Source organism: Primulina tabacum, chromosome 6 (assembly GCF_025594145.1).
Source record: "Primulina tabacum isolate GXHZ01 chromosome 6, ASM2559414v2, whole genome shotgun sequence".
In the NCBI taxonomy this organism is placed as follows: Eukaryota; Viridiplantae; Streptophyta; class Magnoliopsida; order Lamiales; family Gesneriaceae; genus Primulina; species Primulina tabacum.
This window is the reverse complement of record NC_134555.1, coordinates 6,938,879-6,964,947: the sequence shown is the minus strand read 5'-3', so window position 1 is coordinate 6,964,947 and position 26,069 is coordinate 6,938,879. Positions and strand designations below refer to the sequence as shown.

The following is a 26,069-nucleotide window of genomic DNA, read 5'->3' as shown; positions in this document are numbered from 1 at the left end:
TAATAATCTATCATCACATAAAAAGTACTGATGGACTGATTTAAAAAAATATTGATTAAATGTTGTCATTTATTTGTAATTTATAATAATAATATTTTTGACAATAAATCATCTTTTTACTGACTCTTATTATACTTATTTTAATATTTCATAATAACTCATAAGTATAATTAGCACAATTAAATTACTAATGTCATATTGGTATTATCTTGAGAAAAATTCATTACATTTATAAAGTTTGAATAGTAAATATAACTTTATAGTATACATTTAATTTGGAAAATGAATTCATTGTATGACAAACACTTCTCTCATTTCTATTTTTTGCGTAACCCAAAAGAATTAATATTTTTTCTCTTTTATCTTCTTCAACTCACTGTAAAAAGTTATCAAAAAAATATTTATATCTAGAAAAATATTTTTATTTATTGTTTTTCTTGTCTATATATTTTGTTATATGTGAAAATATATTATACATCATTGTCTTAATTGCCATATATATTTGCTATATAATTTGTGTACATTGAAGGTGAATAAGTTCATTTTGTAGTTTTTTATTATTTGAACTTAGGTTGATATATTTATATGTGATATACATAGATATAAGAATTTTCAAATTCAATTTATTCACAATGATTTTTCATAACAAAGGCCAACTCAAAATAATAAAAATTAGGATTCATATTTATTTTAAATATGATATAAAAATAATATGTGGAAACTTTTTTTGACATTTTAGTTGCAAAATACAGTGATAAACGCATGTAGGTGCACTATTTCATTATGTCAATTATAACTTCCTTTAAATATCTTATTTCTCACTCAAGGATCAAAATTTGTTTATTTCTTATTTTGATTATCGACAAATCCAAAATTTCATTTAAATGTTTTTGTTAATAATATTTACATGAGTTTTATTCTATATTTATCCAATTTGAAAGGGATCGATTATAATTCAATCTATAATAATATTTGAGAACTGTAGAATGCTTTTAAATTTAAAAATAGAGTAACATGTAAGGGACCAATTCAAAATTAAAAGTTGATGCAACATGTTTTTTCTAGTTTTACAATCGAATAATGTAGGATCAAACATTTGTCGTTTTATGAAATGTTATAACTGATACTAGCGATGCAAGATAAAAATTTAAATTATACAACAGCTCAAGCGCCTATCTATCGTGGACAATTATTGTACCCAAAAATCCATCTCCTAATAATTGCACCAATTGCAATCAATGAAAATCAAATTCGTGATCTTGACTATGATATCAATTATAAGCTCAAGCGTTTACTGTTTTATCAAAACATATAGATTATGATAACGGTGCAAATCAAATCATTTAAATAGTACAACAGCTCAAGCGTAACATTTCAATTACTCTACCCAACATGATCAATTATTTTGCCCAACAAATAAGTTTATGCAAATAACATTTTACTAAATCATATGAATTTATAAGACATTTGAGTAGAATATATACTTGATATTCTACATAAGTAGTAGAGAAAAAAAATCATTTTTCATCTACTTGAAAATTTATATTTTAAAATAAAAGAAAAATCAGGAAAAAAAATATATAGCATGTTGACAAAATCCCGAAACCCAAATTAAAATTTGAATTAATACATTCATATTCATCATTAAATTCTACTATTTAATTTTAATAAATTTAACATATTTATCCACTAAAAATAATGAAAGAATTGTTTATAAAATTTAATTAAAAAGTCAAAGTACATCAATTTCTGATTTCGAATAACGATCACATTATGATTATATTACAATGATAAATAAATTATTATTTTTAGTTTATCATCATAGTCTTTACCTCAATAAACACATTTTCGAATGTAGGATGTTAAATTTAATATTGACATTAGATAATTATAGTATTAATTCTATCATTCTTTTTTTATTCTTCTCAATACATTACTTTTTCTATCTTCAAATATATTAATCTATTTGTTATTGTATACAAAGTATAATAATTATTTGTTTAATTGATAAAATTTAAGATTATATGTTTAGAAAAAATTCTAATATATCTTTAAAGATCAATAGATGATGAAATTAAAATTGAAATCAAGAGAAAAATTAAGAAAATGTAGAATACTACAGTGCATGAACTTTCGCTTTGTACAGTGACAAAACATAATGTGAGATCAAGTGAGATACTTATATATATGAGCCTCATTCAACTTTGCCCGTTATAATATTTTTATTAACTCATTTTGTCATTCGTTTTTACTTAACTAACTTTGCAGTATGACTCATTCAAGCATTAAATTTTTATTTTTTTAGTACATAGTGGCCTCCACTCTCACCGACTTCAATCTTTAGAAGTCGGTATTAGTAGTTTATATGTAATAGACAATTATTTAGTTTTATTTTATATCTTTTGATTAATTGTGTAATTTTTTATTTTCTATCTAATTCATTTTTAGAATTTTTATTGAATTTTTATAATCATGGTTAGAAGTGTTACACACATACAATATAAAATTATTATATTTTAAAATGTTAATATTGAAGTGTCGAATAAATGTATTAAATCATTATTTAAGAACTTTTAAAAAATAATATACATCATAATTCAGATTTAAAGATTAACATACAAATAAATAATTGCAAGGAATATCTTATGAAATAAATGATGTTAATCTAAAAAGATTAAATATGTTTATCGTAAATGAATTTTTCTTAATTAATTATAAAATTTTCAGCGCATGCGCTGAATTAATTAGAATATTTTCAATATATGATAAATGTTTTTCCATATGAGTTAGTGATTGAGTCCTTTTGAACATTTAAAAAAAAAGTGTCTTTAGTTATTGTAACGGTGTCTTATAATTTAAAATATTAAATAAAACAAATTATCAAGATAAAAAATTAATTAAGAAATTCAAGAATATATGGTTACTCAATTAGTTTAATTGACACGCTCTTTAGTTTGCTGATTTAATAGATGCTAGATCCACAATAACTGAATTTGACAAGAATTCTTGTAGAATAAAATACAATTATAATAAATTACTTGATTGTGTATGTAATGAAATTTTGTATATTTCATATATGTTTGATTATTTCATTTATATGATTGAAATTTTATATATTATGATATAAGATTTGTTATGCATCTTAACATCGATAAATTCACAATATATTAATTCCCGCTACCATATAATTCTGGTTTCGTCCCAGACTTTTGTGTATTCGTTTGCTTGAATGTATTGTTCCTCATTTTACCAAGACTCATGACATGTCAAGCATGAAAGTGAATATTAATTTAAAGATATGATAATATTTATATATTGTAATAAACAAATTTACCCATCACGATAATGATAAAACTAACTTAAAAATAATACGTTGACGAACATATTGTCAGGAATCCAAAAATACAACTTAAATGTCAACTTTGTCACTCAATTTTGAGTGACTGCCAAAATGTCTCAACAACCCACAATTTTTGGACAATACAGTAACATCACAATTTTAAAATCAAAATGATATTTTTCATTTTATATCAAGAATTCATGATTGAAAATCGATAATATTAGATATATAGATATTTAATATAAACTCGTGCGAGCTCATTTAGGCTCACCTTTAAATGAGTCGACACAATTTCAACCCAACTCACTTAAACTGTTTGGCGGTGCGGGCCAAACCAACAGACCCAACCCAAATCGACGGCTCAAATCACAACGATCTTTTATCGTGTTTTATTTAAATAATTTATAAATATAAACCGTAAAAAAATTTCGGTTGCAAAAAATTTTAATTTAAACACATAAATTCTAACAAACGGTCACAAGTAAATAGATTTAAAAATTTAAAAATATTTTTGTAAAAAAATTATATCACAATAAATTTTTTGACCATATCTATTAAAGTATTTTTTAATTATAAACATTTGCAAAAAATATTTTTTTAAACGCATAAGTTATAGTCCATGTCACAAAGACAAATTAACGAGAACATGAAAAAAACTAATAAGACACAAAAAAAAATTCACAATTCGATAATGAATTATTTCTAAACTATTAATTTAATTTACATAATGAAAAGATAAATAAAAAATCTAAGATTAAAAATAACATATTATAATGTGGGTAGGCACAAAAAAACCAAATACTAATTTACATAATGAAAAGATATCATTGGAAAAAAACATATTATAATGTGTGTAGACATAAAAAAATGAAATATTAATAATCACACATATTTAAAATATGAATAAGGAGGAAAAAAAGACACATTTAAAGTAAGAAATTAATGTAAAGCAAGCAATTAATAAGGAGATAAATGTAAATTCACGTATAAAGTCACACATTTTATTAAAGTATTTTTTTAATATAAACCTCTGCAAAAAAATATTTTTTTAAAAGCACAAGTTATAGTCAACGTCACAAATACAAATTAACGAGGACATGAAAAAAATTAATAAGACATCAAAGAAAATTCACAAGTCGATAATGGGTTATTTCTAAACTTTAATTAATTTAATTTACATAATGAAAAGATAAATAAAAAATCTAAATAATTGGATTAAAAATAACATATTATAATGTGGGTAGACACAAAAAAGCCAAATACTAATTTACATAATGAAAATATATCATTGGATAAAAATAACATATTATAATGTGTGTAGACATAAAAAATTAAATACAAATAATCACAACGAGGACATGAAAAAAATTAATAAGACATCAAAGAAAATTCACAAGTCGATAATGGGTTATTTCTAAACTTTAATTAATTTAATTTACATAATGAAAAGATAAATAAAAAATCTAAATCATTGGATTAAAAATAACATATTATAATGTGGATAGACACAAAAAAACCAAATACTAATTTACATAATGAAAAGATATCATTGGATAAAAATAACATATTATAATGTGTGTAGAAATAAAAAATTAAATACTAATAATCACATATATTTAAAATATGAATAAAGAGGAAAAAAAAACACATTTAAAGTAAGAAATTAATGTAAAAAAAAACACATTTAATTAAAAAAAGACACATTTAAATTAAGAAATTAATGTAAAACAAGTAATTAATAAGGAGATAAATGGAAATTCATCACATATTTATATATAATAAAATAGATATATACATTCTTTCAGACCCTTTTGACATCTGTAAACCACTGCAATTTACAATCACAGAATGTGTCAAAATATACACAAGAAACTGGAAGAACAAGAAGCCTGTCGAAAGATGAGGGGCATTGCAAAGCTTCCACCTGAGATTCGTCTTGGCAATCCCTTCCTGGTGTTATATATGGATAAAATGTTGATAATCCAGTTTGATAATGAACAGAAACATGTAAAACGCAAATATTGCAAATGTTTTTGCAGAAACTTTCTTACTGAGTCTGGATCTCCCTTCGGGCTGTCGAGAGAATCTCCTGTGTAAAATCCATCTGGCTTACGTAAGAGAATATTCAGATTTCCAAGTGGAAAATGTTTCTGCGTGGCCAAAAAAATCGACGGCAGATTTAGCATTGGGAAAAAAGACTACTAACTCAGCAGAACGACAGAATCTGAAGCATGCGCAAACCAAATATGAAGTGAGACAAAAACTAATTTAACCCAAGCTAGTGTGAGAAACAAAAGCCCTTACACTATGAAGAACGCTAAAATTTCTCACAAATTGTTCAAGTAAAAATGGATGCTCGGAATACCACATCACCTGTCCCTTGGCGTTCTGATTTGAAAATAGTTGGTCGGCAACGCCTGTCTTCGCTCATTAAAGTTGAATTTCTCCCATTTCTTTCCGTACAAAAAGATGGGTAAAAAAACAAATACAGAGAAACAATCAACCAAACGTTGATTGCCCTAAACTAAACCACAACATTACACTACTAAATGAAAACATCAATCGAATTTGGAATACAACGTAAAACAAAGATCTTAATCTTTCGAACTATTTCATCAACGCTTGGCTTTTCATCTTCGAAAATATTCCTATTGCGTGCAGTCCAGATGCAATACACCGTTGCTGCTAGTGAAGTCAGGCGCATACACCGTTGCTGCTAGTGAAGTCAGGCGCATCTTAGACAGCACTGAATTTCCACGATAACAACTTCTGAAAGCTCGTAACACAGCTGTTGGAGATCCCATCATCTTCGACATACCAAGCCAACATCTGATTTGCCCCCACACCGCCACTGTAAAATTGCAGGTGAAGAATAAATGTTTTACCGATTCGATTTCCACATTACACAGCACACACGACTTGTCAGGGGCGAAGGGTAAATGATCTCTAGTTAAAAGTTTTTCATGGGCCATTAACCATAAACTGAATCTATGCTTCGGTAGAATAAAAGATCGATAGAGAATTGGTTTCCATGGCCACTTGCCAACTGAATCTGAGAACCATTCATATGCACTTGAAAGTCCGCTGTTCTTCCCATACCACAAATTCAGTTTATTAATTGCTTCTGTCGTCGAACCCAATCGAACCACCAACTCATTTCTAATCAAAACAATCTGTTTAATCAAAGGAGAATCATCTTTAAGACATGCCCAATTCTATACATCACCAAATCTGCTATAGTAGTGATTAACCCATTTGATCCATAAGCTTTCTTTTCTCAAGTGTATGTTCCATAAAGTTTTAGCAATTAAAGCCCTGTTCCAAGCCCTTAAATTTTTCAACCCCAAGCCCCCATCTACCATTGGCTTACACAACATATTCCAAGCAATCGGAGGATGTTTAGTAGGCCAAACAAATTTCCGGCACAGCGAATATATCGAGTCAATAACACAGCGAATATATCGAGTCGATAAGAAGAATGATCCTGATCCGGATGCCTATTCTTCCAGTATCTTTACCAATGGGTGCAATCTTCACGGGATTTGGAACCCACGACAGAAGTAGAGAGGGTGAACTAGATGATTGATTGCTTTCCACGGGGCTCAGGCTTCTGAAGTTTGATGCTCGATCAAAACTGTGCAATGGATTGTGCTCGACTGGACTGCTAAAATATGGCCAAGTGCCTGCGAAGAACTCCGTCAAATCTTTAAGCTTGTCTCTAACATGGGAAATGACTTACAGAGCTATTGTAAAAAAAATTGTACAACATAACATGCCTGGGGGAGATGGGTGAACCGAGTTGATGCCGAAAAGCTCGGTCTTCTTCCTGTTCTTTCACTTGGTTCAGTCGCTGAATTGAGCTTGTATGCAAGGAGGGAAAAAACGAAATTTCAATCATTATGGAGTAAGCGGAGGTTGTCAATTAATTAACTAAATGCTTAAATGAGCTGAAAAAAACATGTAAACGTACAGGTGCAGTGCACTTGAGGCAAGTCGAGCTCAAGCAACACCCAACTCCAACTCAACCGGGAAAAAATTCAAAGCTCAAGCTCAGGCTCGAGCCTAAGAGATTGTTTGGCCAAGGTCGACCCAAGTAATTTTCAAGTATCTCGAGCTGGAGCTTGACGAGTTTGATTTTCTCAAAAAACTAGTGGTTTTGTTGTGAGGGGTCTCTCTTATCTACATTTTCATGCAAATAAAATAAATGTGATTGAATCCCGGACAACCAAATAAATTTTATGGGAAGTAATAAATGACAAATTAACTTGATCCAATATGCTACCTCTTTAACTTCCAAATATTTTGAGAAGTTTGTCCTTGGATACGGATGCATCCAAATTGAACACTACAAGAGTTCCTTGATTTTAAGTCTTTCTCAGAAGGTTTATTCTGTGTGTGTAGCCAAAATGATAGTCTGTAATCAGTATAAGGTCAGCTGCTTGAAAACAAATTCCTAACAATGGAAAAAATTATATCAAACATCTCTAGCTCGTTTTCTTTAAAATATAATTTTTTTTAAAAAAAAACAATGGCTCAACATTAATTTTGCTTAAACTCGGTAAAAGTCATAAAATCGTAAACTTCAAACCAAAATTAAAACTAGCATTTTCAAAAAAAATAGCATAAACGTCATCAATCCTCTCAAAAACTACACTTACTTCCAAAAGTCATGAAAATCTTCGAAGTAATGTAAAAGCCTAACTGTGCGGGAAACTAGCAAATGTCCACGGGTTAGTGCACCATCCGCTCAGCCAGTTCAGTCATCTAACCCTCATGTCTCAACAGTATAATCCTCACCAGCATCATTCACACCTAGTGAGTCTATTGATTCAGCAAGCCTTAACCATAGGAACAAGTAATACGTATACATTCACACGCAACAGTGAAAATACTTTTAATAAAAATAGCTTTTTTATTAACATGCATAAACTTAAACCTTTTCTTTCATCATATACTTTTCCTTTCACCATATACATATACATATACATTTTCTTTGAGGTGAAATCCGTTCGTTATTTGCGATCATCTTTTCATCTTTCGGTCGATTGATCAATCTCAGCTGTAACCATGGTACCAAGTCGCGGGGCAACAGTAACCACTTTTCCGTTCTGTGCCTTGATCTATCTATAGTTGGCAGGGACACCAGCAACCACTTTTCTGTTATTGAGCCTTGGCTTATAGAAATTCGATATTGGATTCCCACGGGACTTAGTCCTGTAAACGGGTTCCACTAGGGCTTAGTCCCTCACGAATCCTCATTTCCTTATCGTCACAATTAAGTCATAAATTCAAAACATTTTCATTATTTCAATCACTTTATAAAATACATGCATAAATATCATTTTATTTTAAACCAATCATGCAACACGTTTTTAGCATTTATCATTTTTCATCATAAAATTCCATAATATTTCAAAATAAATATTTTAACATTCATTATAGCATTCAGAACATTATCAGGACTCCAAATATTCTGCAGGTGTAAAATAACATTTTTGCCCCTGAAACCCTAGTTTTCCCATTTTACCCATGAACCTTAAAACTTCGACCCGAATATATCCAAACTTACCATAACACCTTAAATCACAACCATAAACATTTCTTAATCGTAAACTTAAGTCTCTTGACTAAATTCATAATTCGTTTTAAAGCTTGAATCGAAGTCCCGGTTTTAACTCAAATCAACCCGAATTTTAACCAAACTTTACTAAACTTTCACAATAGCTTACTAACACCTAGCCAAACCATTTTCAACCCAATTCAAGCCATTTAGAACCCCCGAAAATGCCTAGACACCTGCTGTAAATTTCTGCACCTCACGAACGAAACCCTAGCCCAACAAATTCCAAGCTCCTTCGATCTTAGCCCCCATAGCGACGAGACCAGACCCCGACCAGCCTTCCTAGGACCAAGACCGAACCCTTAGGACTCTATTGGACCAACCCTAAAGAGCCATGCACGACGTGACGCAGCATGGCTTGCGCGGCCAAGCTGTGTGGCTACCCTCCTAGCCTTTGCACCAGCCTCCCCTCAACCTATCTAAGACCATATGACAACCCTCTTAGGACCCTTGAATACGCCCCAACCACAGCATGCAGCCCCGCACCCTTCAAGAAACCAACCATACCCTAGTTTCCCTTGAACCCAAAAATCGTGCAACCCCTTTTTCCTTCTTGTCTAGCCCTTGTGCAGCCCCATCTAGGGCTCCTAAACAGCCCATGAATCAAGTCCCTAACAACCCTAACCTAGCAGCCCCTTGTATGCATCAATATCATGAATTATAAGGCATGAAAATCCAAGTTTTGGCATGTATATTTCATAAAAACGAAAATATAAAGAGGGATATATGATTTTTCATGCAAGAACACGTATTCACATATAATATTGTATGAATGATGAGAAAATAAGGAATAAAGCACGTGAATAAACAATTCTAAGAGGGTTTTCATGCCTTGTAATTTAATATGTCATATATCAAATAATTAAATACGACTCGACATGTAAAAATATCTTAATCAAACTCTAATTTGTAGGAATTTTGACATGATGATCTGGAGTGTGTCAATCAAACATCAACTAGCAAGTGTCTAGTTGGTTAAAACACATAATAAGAATCCTGTTAGGATTCTAAAAGATCAATGATATCTTTTAAATAAAGAATCACACATCAAAGTTTGACGACATAATTTTCTCTCTCCTCTCCAACTCACAACTCTCGGCCACCTTGTTCTTGAACAAAAAATCTCCACCGCCACCTCTCAATCACAACGATCGCCACTGCACCGCAGTACTTTAATCACACCATCGCGTCGTTGATCTAAAATAGGACAAAGCTACCAATCGTGGACTTGATTATTGGTGATTGAAGAAAGACAACTTCTATTTGATTATTCATATTGATTTACAATAAGAGTTATATCCGCTTAACATTCAGAATAGTTGAAGTCAAGTGGTTTGTTCATTAAATGTATAATCGATGACCATCATATTGTTGAAAAGAAAACCATACGAGTAACCAAACATAATTTACATGTTCAAATTAAAAACTTCAAAATTTTTGATGCATTTTGAATATGAGAAAACAATACACTAACAGGTATATCATATGATGAAAATATTAGGATAATATATTGCTCAAAATTCAAATGAATTCAACTTGCGTTTGTTACTTCTAAAAATTGAACAGTTGAACAAACTAGTTATACTCATTTTTAAAGGAATCACATAGTTTTTTTTTTTGGCTAAAATTTATTGATATTACACAAATTCTTTGTGCCAGCCCCGATTCAAATCCAGATGTGTGTGGGTGTGTTGTTGAGGTACAAATTTGAACAATAACATAATAACTTTAAAAAGTATATACCACACAATTCATCGTGTCAGCCCAGATTCACATCTAGATATCTCAGCTTGAGGTCATGCACGAAATTTAAATTGACAAAACCAAAGTCAAGTCAGCATATGTTTCCCTAGTGACATTTAAAAAATCAACTACAACTTCGACCCGACGAGGATTCCAGCGTGTCAATTCTGGAAATCATCTTTCCAATTCTTAACTTACAAAAAAGAAAGCCTTTGGCGGTGTTGGGCAGAGCTCATAGTGTAACGATGCTTTAGAAACCGAAGAAACCAAGCTCGCTTGCCTTTTCCTTCTCAAAGGTCTCGAAATATTGATATATGATAGTTACTGCAAGTAAAATCCCAGTGCCCGAACCGATGGCCCCCATAAGATCTGCCAATACTGTTAAGGCCCCAATGCAGATGCCACCAAAAGCTGCAGCAGTTGGAATGTAACGGTTTAGCTCCTTCTGAAGGTTTGACTCACGATGTCCAGGCATCACCATTTGTTGTTCCTGATATTTCCAGAAATGTAGTGTGAGTGATGAATAATAATCGAATCTTGCTACAAACTTCGCGCCAAGAAATTCTTACCACGAATGCAGTTTACAAATAAAATTTTTATGTAGATTTGAATATCTTGTTTATAAGGTAAAAATGAAGGGGCCAGTGGAGGTCACTGTGTCACTGAGGAAGCAGATTTTAAGTCATTCAGTATGAATTGAGGTTTTGGATTGACTCATTTAAGATCATGTATTTCAAATCCATAATTTTTTACACGTTTGGATTGGGATCACTTTAATCTTTGACGATCAATCTACTAGAGCCAACTAAGTCAAATCTGGGCCGCCAGCAACTGACTCCAAGAAAACATGCGTCCTTGGAAGTGGATCATGTATCTAGCATGCACAAACTGTCCACAGATGAGAAATAGCTCATCGTGACATGAGGATTTAATGATATATAAAATTTTATGATGATGCAAGATATGGAAGATGAAATTTGATAATGACATAAAACTGCATTGAAGATGCAAGATATTGAACATGACATTTCACAGCACCAACTTTGCCAACGTAAAGACCCAATATATAACTGTTACAAAACTAGTAGTTCTGACTCCACATAACCTCCCTTTAAATAACAAGGTTAGCAAAGTGTTTGGCAAATTATAACAATCTAAACATCGGCAAACTGGTATACCCATCAGTCTTCTAGGAGAGGATCCAAAAACAAAATAAGAGAGATTTTTGGAAGGAAAGAAAAGGAGACAGATCTTTACGAGTATCGAAACACCACCACTGAAGGCAAGGGAAAAAATTAACGTCTTCCTTTCCACCTAGGATAATAAATATCCTTTTGAAAAACCATATATTGCATGAAGGGCACATTTCTCACATGCAAAAGGACAAATTCTTGACATTAATGGATAAAGGACTAAAAAATGTCATAACAAAAACTTTGAGAATATATTATCAATGTGGCACGAGGATACCTTCAGCTGCTTAGCCACATCCTTAGCCGAGGATCCAGAGACCTCGATCCATGTTTTCGAGAACAAGGCACATGCTGACAGCATGAATACGATATAAAATAATCCATGGAAAGGATTTGATAATATATCTGACAAACTGCAAATCAGAAGGAATTATCTTTAGGCATGTAAGAAGAAGTCAAAAATAAAAGTGTAAACCAAGTTAGGCTCCTCGACACAGTAACAAGCAGAAACAAGGAGAATGCGAGGATTCAAAAACAAATGCAAAAATCTAGATGACCTCGATGGTGCAGTTATGTAATAAGCGAGGCCCCCAACAGGTACAGATTGACCAGAATATTCAGATTCCTTCCACTTTCCCAGAAGGTTAACAAGGAAATTTCCACTGTATTTCCTATGAAGCAACTGCACAGAATAAAATCACATTAGCCTCATCAATAGCAAAAAGAAGTGGGTCTCTCGTCAATTTTGACTATCACAGACTACTGAAATGTAGTTACGTACCTGGGAAATAAAGTAAAGATTGGACACAAGTGCAGATTGTAAAATTATTGGCATATTAGAAGTGTAGAACAACTTAATTGGATAAGAACCCTGTTGCCCACGAGCATTCTTTGACCTCACAGGTAAAACAACACGGAACCCTTGGAAGTATATGACGATAAGGAAGATTAGGACAGTGGCGAGTAGGTTCGTAACATTAGGAAGATTCTGCCGGTAGAAAGCCTCTCTCAGAGCACGAACCTTATCCGTTCGAGTAATCAACAAGTGGAATAAAGCAATAACAGCACCTTCAAATTCAGCTCCACGTCCACTGTTTATGGTAGTTGGACTAAAGGCTTTCCAGATAATGTTTTCACTGTTAGAAGAGAAAACTCAGATAAATAAATACCTTCTCTCGTAGAAAATAAATGAATACAGAATCAATAAAGATGCCCGCTTACCAAATATTGGTTGCTATAAAGAGAGAAATTCCAGATCCAAGACCATATCCTTTCTGGAGAAGTTCATCAAGGCAAATAACAATGATTCCAGCAAAGCACAGTTGCAGGATTATGATGATTGCATTCCCAACCCCTAGTTGTCCAACGCTGCCATACATTCCCGAGAGAACATATGCAACTGCCTCACCAACTGCTATCAAGATGCCTAACAGCTTCTGTGCACCATTTCTGGACAAGGGAAAACAGTAATTCATTACTACGAAGATCATTAATTGCACTGAACTTCATAGAATAAAAACAGGTTAAAGTTTGATTCAGTGAAAGATAGAGTGGGCCAAGTTTCATAAATATGTAACTCTTGAGTGGTGTATTGGACGTCATAACTAAATACATGAAAGGAACACACAAGAGGCTGTTTCAGAGATTTCTGAATTTCAAAAATTTCAACCTTCAAGGTTAAATACAAAAACTAAGTGTAAAATTTCAAGATGAAATTCTCGGCAGAAGAATTCAACACACTATCAGTGTGTAATGAATTTATTAAAATGTAAGTACTTACAAAAGGGCTCGATCCTCTCGCACATTGTTGTCAACTTCAATGATCTTTGAACCCGCCAAAAGTTGCATAACCATGCCAGATGTCACTATCGGTGTGATTCCCAGCTCCATCACTGTGCCCCGGTTTGAGGCAAGAATTACGCGCATCCAGTAGAATGGATCAGCACCCGTAGTGGAGTGTATTCCATAGAGCGGCAGCTGACTGCAGACCAGGAAAATAAAAAGGGATATTACAGTGTATATAACCTTCTCTCTGAATGGAATTTTCCGGTCCGCAGACTGAACTTCTGGCAGAACCGAAAGAAACGGCCGAACCAAATGGAGCACTCTAAATCCACCTCCCATTTTTCGTTGATCAAGCTAATTCAACCAAACTGCATAATCACATTGAAAAAGAAGAATTCTTCAGAAACATGTACCTTTGAAAATTATAGGGGGCTCTGTTGACTCAATATTTAAGCACACTGAAACCAAACTAACATGCAGCAAAATAAGATTTCAAAAACTTCTAAAATTCCAGTTGTAGAAAAGAAAAATCAGTGTCCACATATATCAACATAAAAACTCAATCTAAAAACTCACATGCTTGTCTTGTTAAATGGATCCTTGATCAAACCGAACCGGCTGAATTTCATTATAAACAGAAACAGACTAACCAAATTAAAATTTGATATTTCATTGGTAACCAACTTAACCTAACTTTCACAAAAAAAAAAAAAAAAAAAAAAAAACAAAATCTGAAGATCTAACAAGAATCAGCAAGAATTGTCCGTACAAATATTACCCAAAAAAGGGCCTTAATAGCCTAATCTACATTTGCCTCAAAATCATATTTTACAAACCTGGGCAAATTAACAACTAGGATGAACGTTGACAAAAATAAGCATGTTTTTGGATCCAACAATACCATTATACACTTCTAATTCGAAGCGAAGTAGAAAACTTATAGGGTCCATCGGACCTGTCCTCACCTGAAATGGTTTGTAGATTATTTTCGGGAAGGAAAACACGACAATTCACGATTTTCGTTGGATTTTTGGATTCCCTGTTTCAACCTGTGCAAGAGAATGAGAAGAGATCGATGTTAACTCCAGTCGTTTATGAAATACGGGCCCACGAATAAGGCCCAATATATAAATTAAATATTATTTTAAAATTAAATTGGTTAAATTGATTTAATTGATTTATCCGATTTTTTTCAAAAAAAAAAATTTAAACAAAATTTTCAGATTAACAAACAGAATTTCATCTTTTAAAAAAACAGAATTTCAAAATTAATCCGGTTTAAATCGGTTTAACTAACTTTTTGCAAGCCAGGTATATTTATAAATATGTCTATTTTGTAATATAACGTATAAATTAATATAAAAAATAATATACAAACTATTTTTTGCATAATTTTTAAGGTAGTGTTTGGCACGTTGGTAAAAGCGTAAAGATGTTCATTCGTACTTTCCGATTTGTTATCACTTATCGAGTGGAATAGTGTACATCATTAGTTCTTAAACCCGTGACAACATGGAGGTTCAATGTACTATCGCTAGACTTTGACTTGTTTTACTGAGTCTATGAGAGTCACCAGGTGGCGAGATTTGATGTAGTACCGAAATACATAGGAGTCAATGCATTGTAGCCGGAGATTCACTGTTCACCTACTGATGTGAATATCATATATGATATAATTAGTTAATAATGCGGGGAATCTTTGTGCAGAGTAAAATATGTAGTTTGATCTTATAATAAGATATGTATTTTGATATTCTAAATTTTCACTTTGCTTCATAATAATGAGGTTTGTATTATCGACGATGTCTAATCGTTGATAGAGATTATGATGTTGATGTATCATATGAATGATAAAAATTTGATTAGATATAATTTATTTATGTAATATGTTTTATTATATGATAATTAGTGTACGGGTTGGGTGTGAGTTGAACATATTAGAGTAGCCGTTCAACAAGCCAATTTGTGACTTCAATTTTATTAAATCTAATGTAAAAAAAATAATTATTATAATAACATTTTACGAATATATGTAATTATGATATTTACTTTATTTATACTTAACATAAATAAAGACCTTGAATATATTTTAGTACCATTATATACTCAGTATAGGTAAAGACCTTAAATATATTTTAGTACAATGAGGTCAATTTCGTGAGGTTGATCATTAATTTTTTATCACACGTGTATTGTACTGTATATTGTAAATATATTTTAGTCGATTCATTAACTTAAAATAAGAATAAAGGCCATTCGAACTAGATACTAATATTTGTGATATAGATGTCATGTTTCATTGGTAAAAACATGAAGATGTTCATTTTGTATTGATGAGTGATCATGAGATGGATCATTGAACAACCGTCCCTCGTGCTTTCCAAGTTTTGATCATTTATCAAGTAGAATAGTATACACCATTAGTCCTTAGATTTGGGTAAATATAGAAGCTCGACGTACTAGCGCTAGACTTTGACTTGTCTTACTGACTCCATTAAAATCACCAAGTGGCGAGATTGAATGTTGTCCCAAAATATATAGGAGCTAATACATTGTAGCCGGAGATTTATTGCTCACCTACTGGTGTAGATATCATATGTGACATAATGAGTTAATAATGCGGGGAATCTCTGTCCATAGTAAGATATGTGTTTTAGGAAATGTGTTTCTCTAGTTTCACATCTGATGCCACTATTATTATTCAAAAATAAATCACATTGTTATCAAAATCCATTTGCAACTCTCGATAAACCAATGGTTGTAGATTTGATCTAGATATAAAAGTGAAGAGACCGTATTGTACGTTAACCATAACCTACTAGGTTTTTGCAATCATTATCAGTCATACCTAGGAAATCATGTGGTGATGTTACTAGACGATTTTACCATGATCCGATGAGTGCAATCAGACTTGAGGTCTGACATTCTTTATGTTCAAGGAATCGATGCACATAATGAGGCTAAATAGGATAAGCTCGTATAAAAAAACAAGTGTTGTTTCAAATCACACGAGTCTTGAACTTGCAACTAGCTGTATCTCTGAATCTAAGGTCACACAAATATTGGATTATGTGTTCTTGTTTAGATATTCAAATTCAAGGAGTTAGATTTAATGACTTTAGTTTAATGGAGATAAAAAAAAGTTGCTTGTAAAAGAGTTTATAAGTATATTTGATATTTTAAAGTTCTGAAAGTTAGCTTGACTGCTAGTTTTGCATGAGAGTGCAATTGGTTGATTTAGTGAATGAGCTGTAAAAAATGAATCAATAGAACATTTTTTATTTGAAATTTTCACTTTGCTTCATAATAACGAGATTTTTATTCTTGTGACATCGGCAATATTGGATAATTTATTGGGATTATGATGCAACTACAATTATTTAATTAATGAATAATTAAACTTAGAGTTTACTAGTTTGGTAATTAAATAATTACTTGTCCTACTATGTCAATTAACAAAGAAAACTCTAGATGGTTCCAGAGACTAATGATTATATAAAGGTACTTATCCAATCCTTCCAGTTTTGTTCAAGTTTAAATTGATAAGGGTTATCTAATCCTATTATGATCATTTAAATTTGAATAGATAATATCTATCTTATCCTGTAATATTTATTCAATAGTTGATGAGATGAGATGAGATGAGATGTTTGACATGATTCAAACATTTGGGCTCCGTTTGGTATGTGTGATGAGATAAGTAAATGATTAATAATTTGATTGATATGTAGTTGATAAGGAATGATGTGTAATATCGTGTGATTAATTATTTCATGTGTGATATAATTTTTTCTTAGTTGGATAATTTTTTGTTTGACCAAAATGCCCTCCAGTACCTCAATCTAATTCCCACAATACCCTTCAATACTCAATCCATATTCCACAATCGAATTTGACAAAATTAAATACCATATTCTTCTGGACAGAGGCTAGAAAATATCTTTTTGCAAGTCTTCCCTTGAAGATGTGGTCGACGACGTTTTTTCTTCTTCTACAGTGCTTCAAAGGAAATGAAGGGTGAAAGCATCAAGCACTATTAAACGAGGGCTTGCGATTCTTCTTGCGTACGAGTATTTTCACATATGCAAATAATGCAAATTTATTTTTTTTTCAATTTTACACAGACCACACAACTTATAGATCTGAAGATGGCCGGTTGCAATCTGTGGGAGATGGATGGTTGTTGTAAGTAGGGGTGAGCAAAATTTCGGTTAAACCGAATTAACCGACCGAACCGAGCCAATTCGAAAATTCAGTTCGGTTATTTCGGAAATTCGGTTTTCAAATTAAAAAAATTCGGTTATATCGGTTAATTCGGTTCAGTTGCGGTTTTCAAAATTTTGAAATCGGTTAAACGAATTAACCGATATAATAAATTTTTATTATTTATCAATTTTTATATATATTTAAATTTTTAATTTTAAAATCAACTCTAATTTTAATCTAATTCTAAACATCTTGATTTTCTCGTTCTCACTTCTCTATTATTCACTCTTGACTTCATCAGCCGCCACCCATCTCTCGTCACCGGTCGAGACGATGCCCGCTCATGTTATATTATTTTATAAAAAAACATGTATTAATTGTATTCAAACAAAACTTATATATTTGTGATGTGTGTGATTTTATATTTTTATGCATTTGTGTAGACTGTAGTGTTCAAGAAAAATTACATATATAATTAAAGTTAAATCACAAATTTTTTTTAAAACTACTCGGTTAATTCGGTTACCCGATTTTAATTCGGCTCGATTTTCATCGGTTATGAAAATTAATTCGGTCGGTTCGGTTATGGATAAATATTTCGGTTCGGTTCGGTTATGACTGATTCGATCGATAACCGAACCGACCGAATGCTCACCCCTAGTTGTAAGTAACTTGTTTGTTACAAACTTCTGATTTAATATTTTTTTACAGAGATAAAATTATAAATTTGTTCGGAAGCTGTCGTGCAAACCCGGTTGAAGAAAATATTGGAAGTTAGGAAATATGTTTTTCTGAGTAAGCTTTGATCTGCATAAATTTCCCTATTTTTAGTTCGGCACAAAATTTTATACCCTAAAAATTAATTTAAATATTATAGTGGTTGACTATAATCTCCTTCCATGTTGATACAATAGTTAAATTTGTTTTGAGAAAAGTGGATGTTATGACTTTTTTTAATCTGGAAACCATTTTATTGCAGTAATAATATTAATTACTACTATTTGTATACAGAACAACTGAAAGCTTCATTTCGAACTTGTCGACTTGTCGTGCAAACCCATTTAAAGAACACATCTGAAGATAAATAAGGAATTTTGTGAGTAAGATGTCATCTACATAAGTCTTATCAGTGTACTTTTCTTAAAATACAATGTCAAAACTTTAATATTAAACAATAATAATTGTTTAATGTATATGCATTTTGATTTTGATGTTTATGCAGTAGTTAAATGTGGTTGGAGAAGTTTTCTTGACAGAAATTATATTTTACCTGTAAAGTTTTACTTAACATAACTTAAATTTTTAGATGATTCTCATTTATCAATGTTTATGATATTGCTGTAAGACAACAATTGAACTACTCGGTTTCTAATTTATGAAGACTTACAATGTCAAACACCATTCTTTGTTGTTGCGTATGTATCATGGAATTGAAGATGCCACCACAATGTGAGTGTGGGAACGGGGCCATGGTTTTAAGGATAGCTGGTAACTACTCATCCCATCCTGGTCAACAATACTACATATGTCCCGTGGGACTAAAACATCGGAAGAGATTCTTCTGGTACAATGAGTACCATTCCAGAAATGCAACATTCACCGCTGAACAATCGTTTAACAACGAAAGCAACTCAACTGCTTTTAATGATCATTCATGTTATAGTAGTAATAGAAGGTGTTGTACGAACAACACAATTAATTCATCCTCTAGCCCATATGATTCTCCTTCAAACCAAGGTCATCCGTATTCTACGAATAAATATGACGAAACAGTATGTGCCATGTCCTCTGCAACACAAGAGTTACCAGTGAGACCATGAAGAGCACATCTTATGGACGTGAACAAGCTTGTTGCTGTTTTGGATTCCTTTGCGAGTTGATCTGTCTCCTCTTTCTAATCATGATAATCCTTGTCATTAGAATGTGATATATGTTGTCTATGTATGCTTATAAAATTGAAACACTGCATCGTTGAACCCCATTTGCCATGTATTTTCCGTAACTTATTTATTAATGCATTGTGTGCAAGTGTTTTATTCAATCTGTTACTGATTGTTCATTAAATTTGTGTGCTTCATGCATTCATCCAACTTATGTGACTATCAAACTAACATCGAATAATAGTGCATCAATGTTTATATGTACAGGAAACAATCAACAGTAAGGTATGTTCCTCAATAATTAAATATTTTATTACTTCTTAGTTTCTTTTCATTTGCAGTGCATAACAATAAAACCAACAACAAATGATAGTGTCACAATGTTTATATTTCTTCCTATTGTATGTAGAAACTTGTACACTGAATTTCTCTATTATTTGAAGTTTAACCAAGGTGGTAGACACTGTTCAAAGTGTAATATATAATGTCCTCATATTTTGGTATGTTTTACTATTGAATTGAGAATATATTATTTGTACTTGTTCCAACACGTTTTTGCTTCTTCTTTTTTTTTGGATTTTGTCATCATGAGTTTTCATGATTACACTAGGTGTTGACCTATATTGGTATATCACATCATTATTATGCATTTTCCCTTTGGAATGACCTGCATTTATAGTTGGGTTGGTAAATATATTTAATGGTTAGTTTACTTTTCCAATCCTTAAATACCATGTTCCTTTCTTTTTACGATTCAAGTCCAGTGAGTGCTCTTAGTTTTTGAAAGTTATTTTCAACAGGCACACAATGTCAGTGACATACAAAGCAACTTCCGAGGAAAGTGTAACAACAAAGTACAAAGTCGAAGTTGTTACCCTCTCAGATGACGAACATGAGATGCAAAAAGAGATAGTTGTTTCTGACCAGAAGAAGACACAATCTGCTGCAAACAAAAGTCCAAATGTTGAGTTGAAGTCCATGACACAGAAGGAGAATACACATTGCATGTGGATGGATGACTACAATAAAATAATGAAGCTGCCTATAAACACCTCAAAAAAACGTTGTGTCAATAATCCCGCAGCTAACTCTTCAAAGCGGCTTGTGATCAGGAATGACACAACTCCGTTTATAGTACTTGATAGCTCCAACGACGAGAAAGATGCACAATGAGACTTTATCTACAGATCTCATTAGTGTAGTTCGTTTTATTGGATGTGTTGGTTGCTGCAGTTTTTTGTTGCAGTTGCTTTCGTTGTTTGGCTTCTACCATTTTGCTACATTTTTCTAGTGGTGTCCTAAGGTTTATTCGGTGTATTGTACTAGTTTTGGTTTCCCAGTCATGAAGTCCTTTGGTTATATGCAGAGAAAGGAAACATGACACTGCGTTTAGTTTATTTTAATGTGTTTTGGTTTTGGTGTCATGCTACGTACTGAAATGCATCCTAGTTCTATTTAATATTGTCTATGTTTGTATAAATAGTTGTTCCCAACTAATACATTCCGTTTTATTATGTCAAGCATCTGAAGTTGAGCACTATTTCGGTAATTTATATTCTTTCACAACATGTTTTAACTTGTTTCTTTTATTTGTAAGTGGGTATTTAATAACCTAACCAATTCCCATTTTACGTATTCATAATAAGTATATCGAAAAATATTTTATATTGCCTTGAGACTTGATATTCATTCCGGATACTAAGATTTGGCGTATGAAAATGTAGCAAAGTGTTCAGTAAGAGCCACTTCGTCAGTTTGCTTTGTAACTATGAATTTCTGATTCATGTTTCCAGTGTCTGTGTTTGAAAGCTGTTGTAATCGCACAAGAAAAATTTACACAGAATATTTGGTGATCTAATATACTTACGGGTCATGTGAATTCTAAACATAATCAGACCAAAAATACATATAGGTTTGCAACCAAGGGACCAATATTATTGTCCCAATTTCATGTAGATTGAGCATATGTGATATTAGTATGGCAACATACTAAAAAAAGTAATAGAACATATTCAAAATCCATTACCACGTCACAGATAGTATACGTACACATATAAGGCACTTTCAATAGAACTTCCACCAACATCAAGGTACGATAGTAACTAACCAAACACACTTAACTTGTACACAAGTCACACACTGAAATCAAACAAAATGAGCAAACCCAGCCTAGTCGTATTCGACGCCATACCAAAATGTTATCCCATCAAAAAATTCAAAACACATACCAAAAAGACTTACGGATTCAACAACATTTTGCTTAAGCTAAGCCTACCGTCATGATCGAGCTTCAAGAACAGACTTATTTTGTTCGGGTTATCCACCAATATCTCCGCAACACAGACTTCCTCATCAGAAGTTAACTCTGTAATGGTTTGTAATATGTCCAGCACGCTGTCCATAGCATTTGTTATCTGTGATTCAGCTAATTTCTTTTCAGCAGCCATTTCTTTTATGAGGTTTGTCATTGTCTCTTTCGTGATATCTGCTAAGTTGTTGATTGCAACAACAATTTTATCGTCTCCTTCAATTATTTTTTTCCGTTTCTTTGACTTCACCTTGCTACCTACACTTGGGTTGGATGGCGATGTATGATTTACAGACATTGATTCTCAATCTCCTTCCATGGGGCGATATATATCTTCCATGTCAATTTCGACATCATTAGGTACTTTTTCTGTCAAATTTAACACACCATGGACAGTAGCTGAAAAACTCTCCGCTCGGCTACCTGTTTCCCTATCATTACCAAAAATTTCACATCAGTCTTCATAGTATGGCCACAGCTTGTATCGCATAACACGTACACTATTGTCCACCTACAATATGTTTTTGCAAGGACATCACATAACTCTAAAAAAAGCGAATGTAAACAATTTGACGGAAACAAACTACCTTCAATTGTGCTTACCACGCCTCATTTGTAGCATCAAGTATGTTTTCCGTCTGATTCCAGCCAATTCCACTTTTCACTAACATAGACGAAAAAGAACTGTAGTTTTTCTTCCACACGTGAATTTTGGAAGTTATATGTGGATGGCCGCGTATATTAGTATCCGAAAACGCACTTTTCATGGCCGATTCCAATAAAGGTAAGTATCCGTTACGAAATCAATTTTCACTTTTATATCCTTTGCTTATTACATCTTTCAAAGCTACAATTAGCATCTCTTCCTTAGGTGTTGTCCAACAATGACGCGACTTATCCGCCTTTTTACCTTGGCAATTAATGCTCTCGTTTGTTGCTAAGCTATCCATCGCTTCAGATATTCCTTTGACGTATTCCTGGAAAATTAAAAAAACAAGAGTTATATGCAAAAAGATGAGTTCTGTAGGGTATACAAAAGAACACATCTTAACAACAAATTTAGTATAAAATATCTCCAATTTCATATAAAATACTTGCTACACAACATTTGTGCATCCACAGTTCCAAACATAAGCAAACACCATCGGTATATTAATTGCAAACGAAAGTAAGTTTACAAACACAATACAAAAACAGAAACAATTTTTTATTAGTTGTGGCACATCGACATCGCAAAGTTATCTCTCCACATATCCCACGCATTTGAGGAATTGAAATTGTCAACGAAATCATCATCTGTCTCGGAAGGTGGGTTTAGTGTGTTATCTTCCATGTCCTCGACAAGATTGTCCGGCATCTGAGATCGAATGAAATTGTGTAGCAAAATGCAAGCCATAATGATTCTATTCTGAGTTTTCAATGGGTAGAAAGAAGGACTTCGCATGATAGCCCATCTTTTTTTAAGCAAACGAAAAGCTCTTTCTATCACGTTTCTCGCTTTGCTGTGTCTCCAATTGAAGAGCTCTTTAAAATTATGTGGGACACATGTGCGATTTCCCCAAGCATCCCTATGGTATGGTACTCGTCTATATGGGGTCAAAAATCCATGTACGTTTGCGTATCGTTGTCACACAAGTAATAACAACCTACAATTAAAGTCATATATTATTTTCAATATGTAATATTGATTTTAATTCATGATAACATGAATACAACATATTGAACTGATACCACAATATTAAAACAAATATTTTAACCTCTTTGAACTTTCAGTCCATCCTCCCGAGTTAATGCATCACGAAGAACTCTTGCATCTGCGGCCGATCCTTCCCACCCACATAGTGCGTAAATGAAGTTCATATCTCAGTTGCACACACCCAAGACATTAACGGCAATGGTTCCTTTTTTAGTTCTATACTTTTTCTTTTCAGAAATTGGTACATGAACGTTTACATAGGTACCATCCAATGCACCCTGCAAAAAAAGATTTCGCATAAAACAATTATATGTCAATGTCAGTATTGCACATCATTATGCTTGACATATCCTCCTTCTCTTCTGACATTTCCAAAAAATAATATATTTAATAATATGTAAGTATTACCTTGAACCACTTCCATGTCTCGTCGGTGCAGGTATCATCGATTGCAGAAGGCTTCACAAGCAGTATAGTATGTAACTTGAGGACCGAGCCTAGAACTTCATGGAAATGAGCGCTGATTGTTTGACCGCTTCGTACATAATCATGACCAATTATTCGATTCTTCTTATGATGTGCCAAGATAGACAAAAACATAGTCACTTTTTCTTCAATCCTAACATATCTAGAATTCCCAGCCCCCCGACATGAGTTAGCAAGTAACATAAATGGGCAAATGCATTTCAATTCATCCTCAAATTCACAACAAATTGAACATCTCCAATTTCGATAATCCTATGCAAATGGTTTATTTGTGCAGTCATTCTTTGAGTCATGGTGTAGGAAGATGATGTTCTACGTACTTGACTTCGTCGTCTTCCGAATAATCTCGTACGATGTCGTATTAACAGACATACCATAAAAAATGTACGAATCATCATGTGTTGCAGCAGCACAAACAATATAGCATAATGACGTCTACTATCCATTCCCAAAATTACTTCGAAAACGAGAATTTTTTTTTAAAAAAATCTTAATCTGCAACAAAATTGGTTAATAAAAATTTGAACTCTAGTACATCAGTATAATTTTCTACATTACAACAAGAAAATCATGTTACTTGGACAATATATCTGCATCATTGGGATTTCATAACCAAAAAAGCCATGTCACATAACAAGAAAATATCAGAAAGTATGAGGGACAAATATTTCAGCTCACAAATATGAGATATTTAAAGGTTCTTCAATAAAGTCAGAAAAGAAAATATTACGTTCATATAAGTTCAATAAATTAATATATTCTAGAGGGAAGGTTCAAAAAAATAAACTGCTAATACGTACCTTGAAGTTACTGAGCTCTCCTGCACCAGCAGATCTAACGAGATGCGTAAATCCAACAAAAGTTTATGACATATACATTATCGTATGTAAAACAATTTTCAGAACAAATTCCGAAAATATTCGGAATGGATTTCTTCATGCTAAGCATATAACAAACGACAATCTTCGAAATTTAACTTTCGAAATTTCACCTACGAAACAGGTGGATGAGTCTTCATATATGTTCTCCGATATTGTTTTTTGCCTTCATTCATTCCATTTCAGAGCTTCTGTTTTAGATGTGGGTTGCATAAAAAATTTTTCTGTCGGCAATGAGATTGTGAATCAGAAGATATGTTTAACAATTGTCAAATATGGTTGATTTAATGCAGGGACAATTTTGTATTTTTCCAACAATTTTCTTTTGTACTTGAGTGGGATTGATTTAATAGTTGGCAAAGTGGTGGACCGCTTTTCCCACACAAACAGTACAATAATATATGATACTGATAGTCAATCCACTTTATATCGAGTCAAATATGGGATACACAATGTATCAACATTTAATCAATCCTACCAAACGGAGCGTTGGAGTGTTCATGCAGGATAGATATTCAAGGATTGAATGTTATTTATATGTATAATCAATAGCTGATAAATAAATAATATATACAAGATATAATAACATAAAAATTTTAAACTTATGTTCCTATTTGAGTGTGATAAAAATATTTGATTATTAAATATTTTATTCTATTCTATTTTCATATATTTTTTTGCTATCAACAATTGAAATAAAATAGAACTATTGTTTCATTTCTATTCTTATTTAATTCCAAAATTAATTCTATCCTATTTTGCTCTATTTCAATATAGAAATCATGACCTTTGATATTGCATAAGACAAAAAACTAGATTTTTTTCCACAAATATATTTTTAGATATTTTTTATTTCGTTTATATAGATATACTGGTTTGCTGAGTTATTTAAAATTCCAACAAGAAATAAATATTGAAGAAATTATATTTTTGA

The 26,069-nt window shown here is 32.3% G+C and overlaps 1 protein-coding gene across 2 annotated transcripts; it reads right to left on the bottom strand.

Moving 5' to 3' along the window:
• Positions 1-10,666: 10,666 nt before the first annotated feature.
• On the bottom strand, positions 10,667-14,763 carry LOC142549049 (uncharacterized). 2 transcript variants are annotated; one of them, XM_075657792.1, is made up of 7 exons: positions 14,647-14,763; positions 13,677-14,049; positions 13,118-13,345; positions 12,678-13,032; positions 12,454-12,578; positions 12,174-12,309; positions 10,667-11,193 (listed from the first exon to the last, which is right to left on the bottom strand). In XM_075657792.1, the coding sequence occupies exons 2-7, from the start codon at positions 14,018-14,020 to the stop codon at positions 10,954-10,956; spliced, it is 1,428 nt and encodes a 475-aa protein (XP_075513907.1). In that variant the 5' UTR covers positions 14,021-14,049; positions 14,647-14,763; the 3' UTR covers positions 10,667-10,953. The 2 variants fall into 2 exon arrangements, with proteins under 2 accessions (XP_075513907.1, XP_075513908.1); XM_075657793.1 differs by having other exon boundaries at positions 14,637-14,756.
• Between the last annotated feature and the right edge of the window lie 11,306 nt (positions 14,764-26,069).

Bases quoted from the DNA above. Each gene is read 5' to 3' on its own strand.
- LOC142549049 (XM_075657792.1), bottom strand. From the start codon at position 14,020: ATGGGAGGTGGATTTAGAGTGCTCCATTTGGTTCGGCCGTTTCTTTCG. The intron at 13,346-13,676 runs GTAAGTACTTAC...TCCCTTGTCCAG, and splicing joins CGAGAGGATCGAGCCCTTTT to AAATGGTGCACAGAAGCTGT. The intron at 13,033-13,117 runs GTAAGCGGGCAT...CTCTTCTAACAG, and splicing joins TTTATAGCAACCAATATTTG to TGAAAACATTATCTGGAAAG.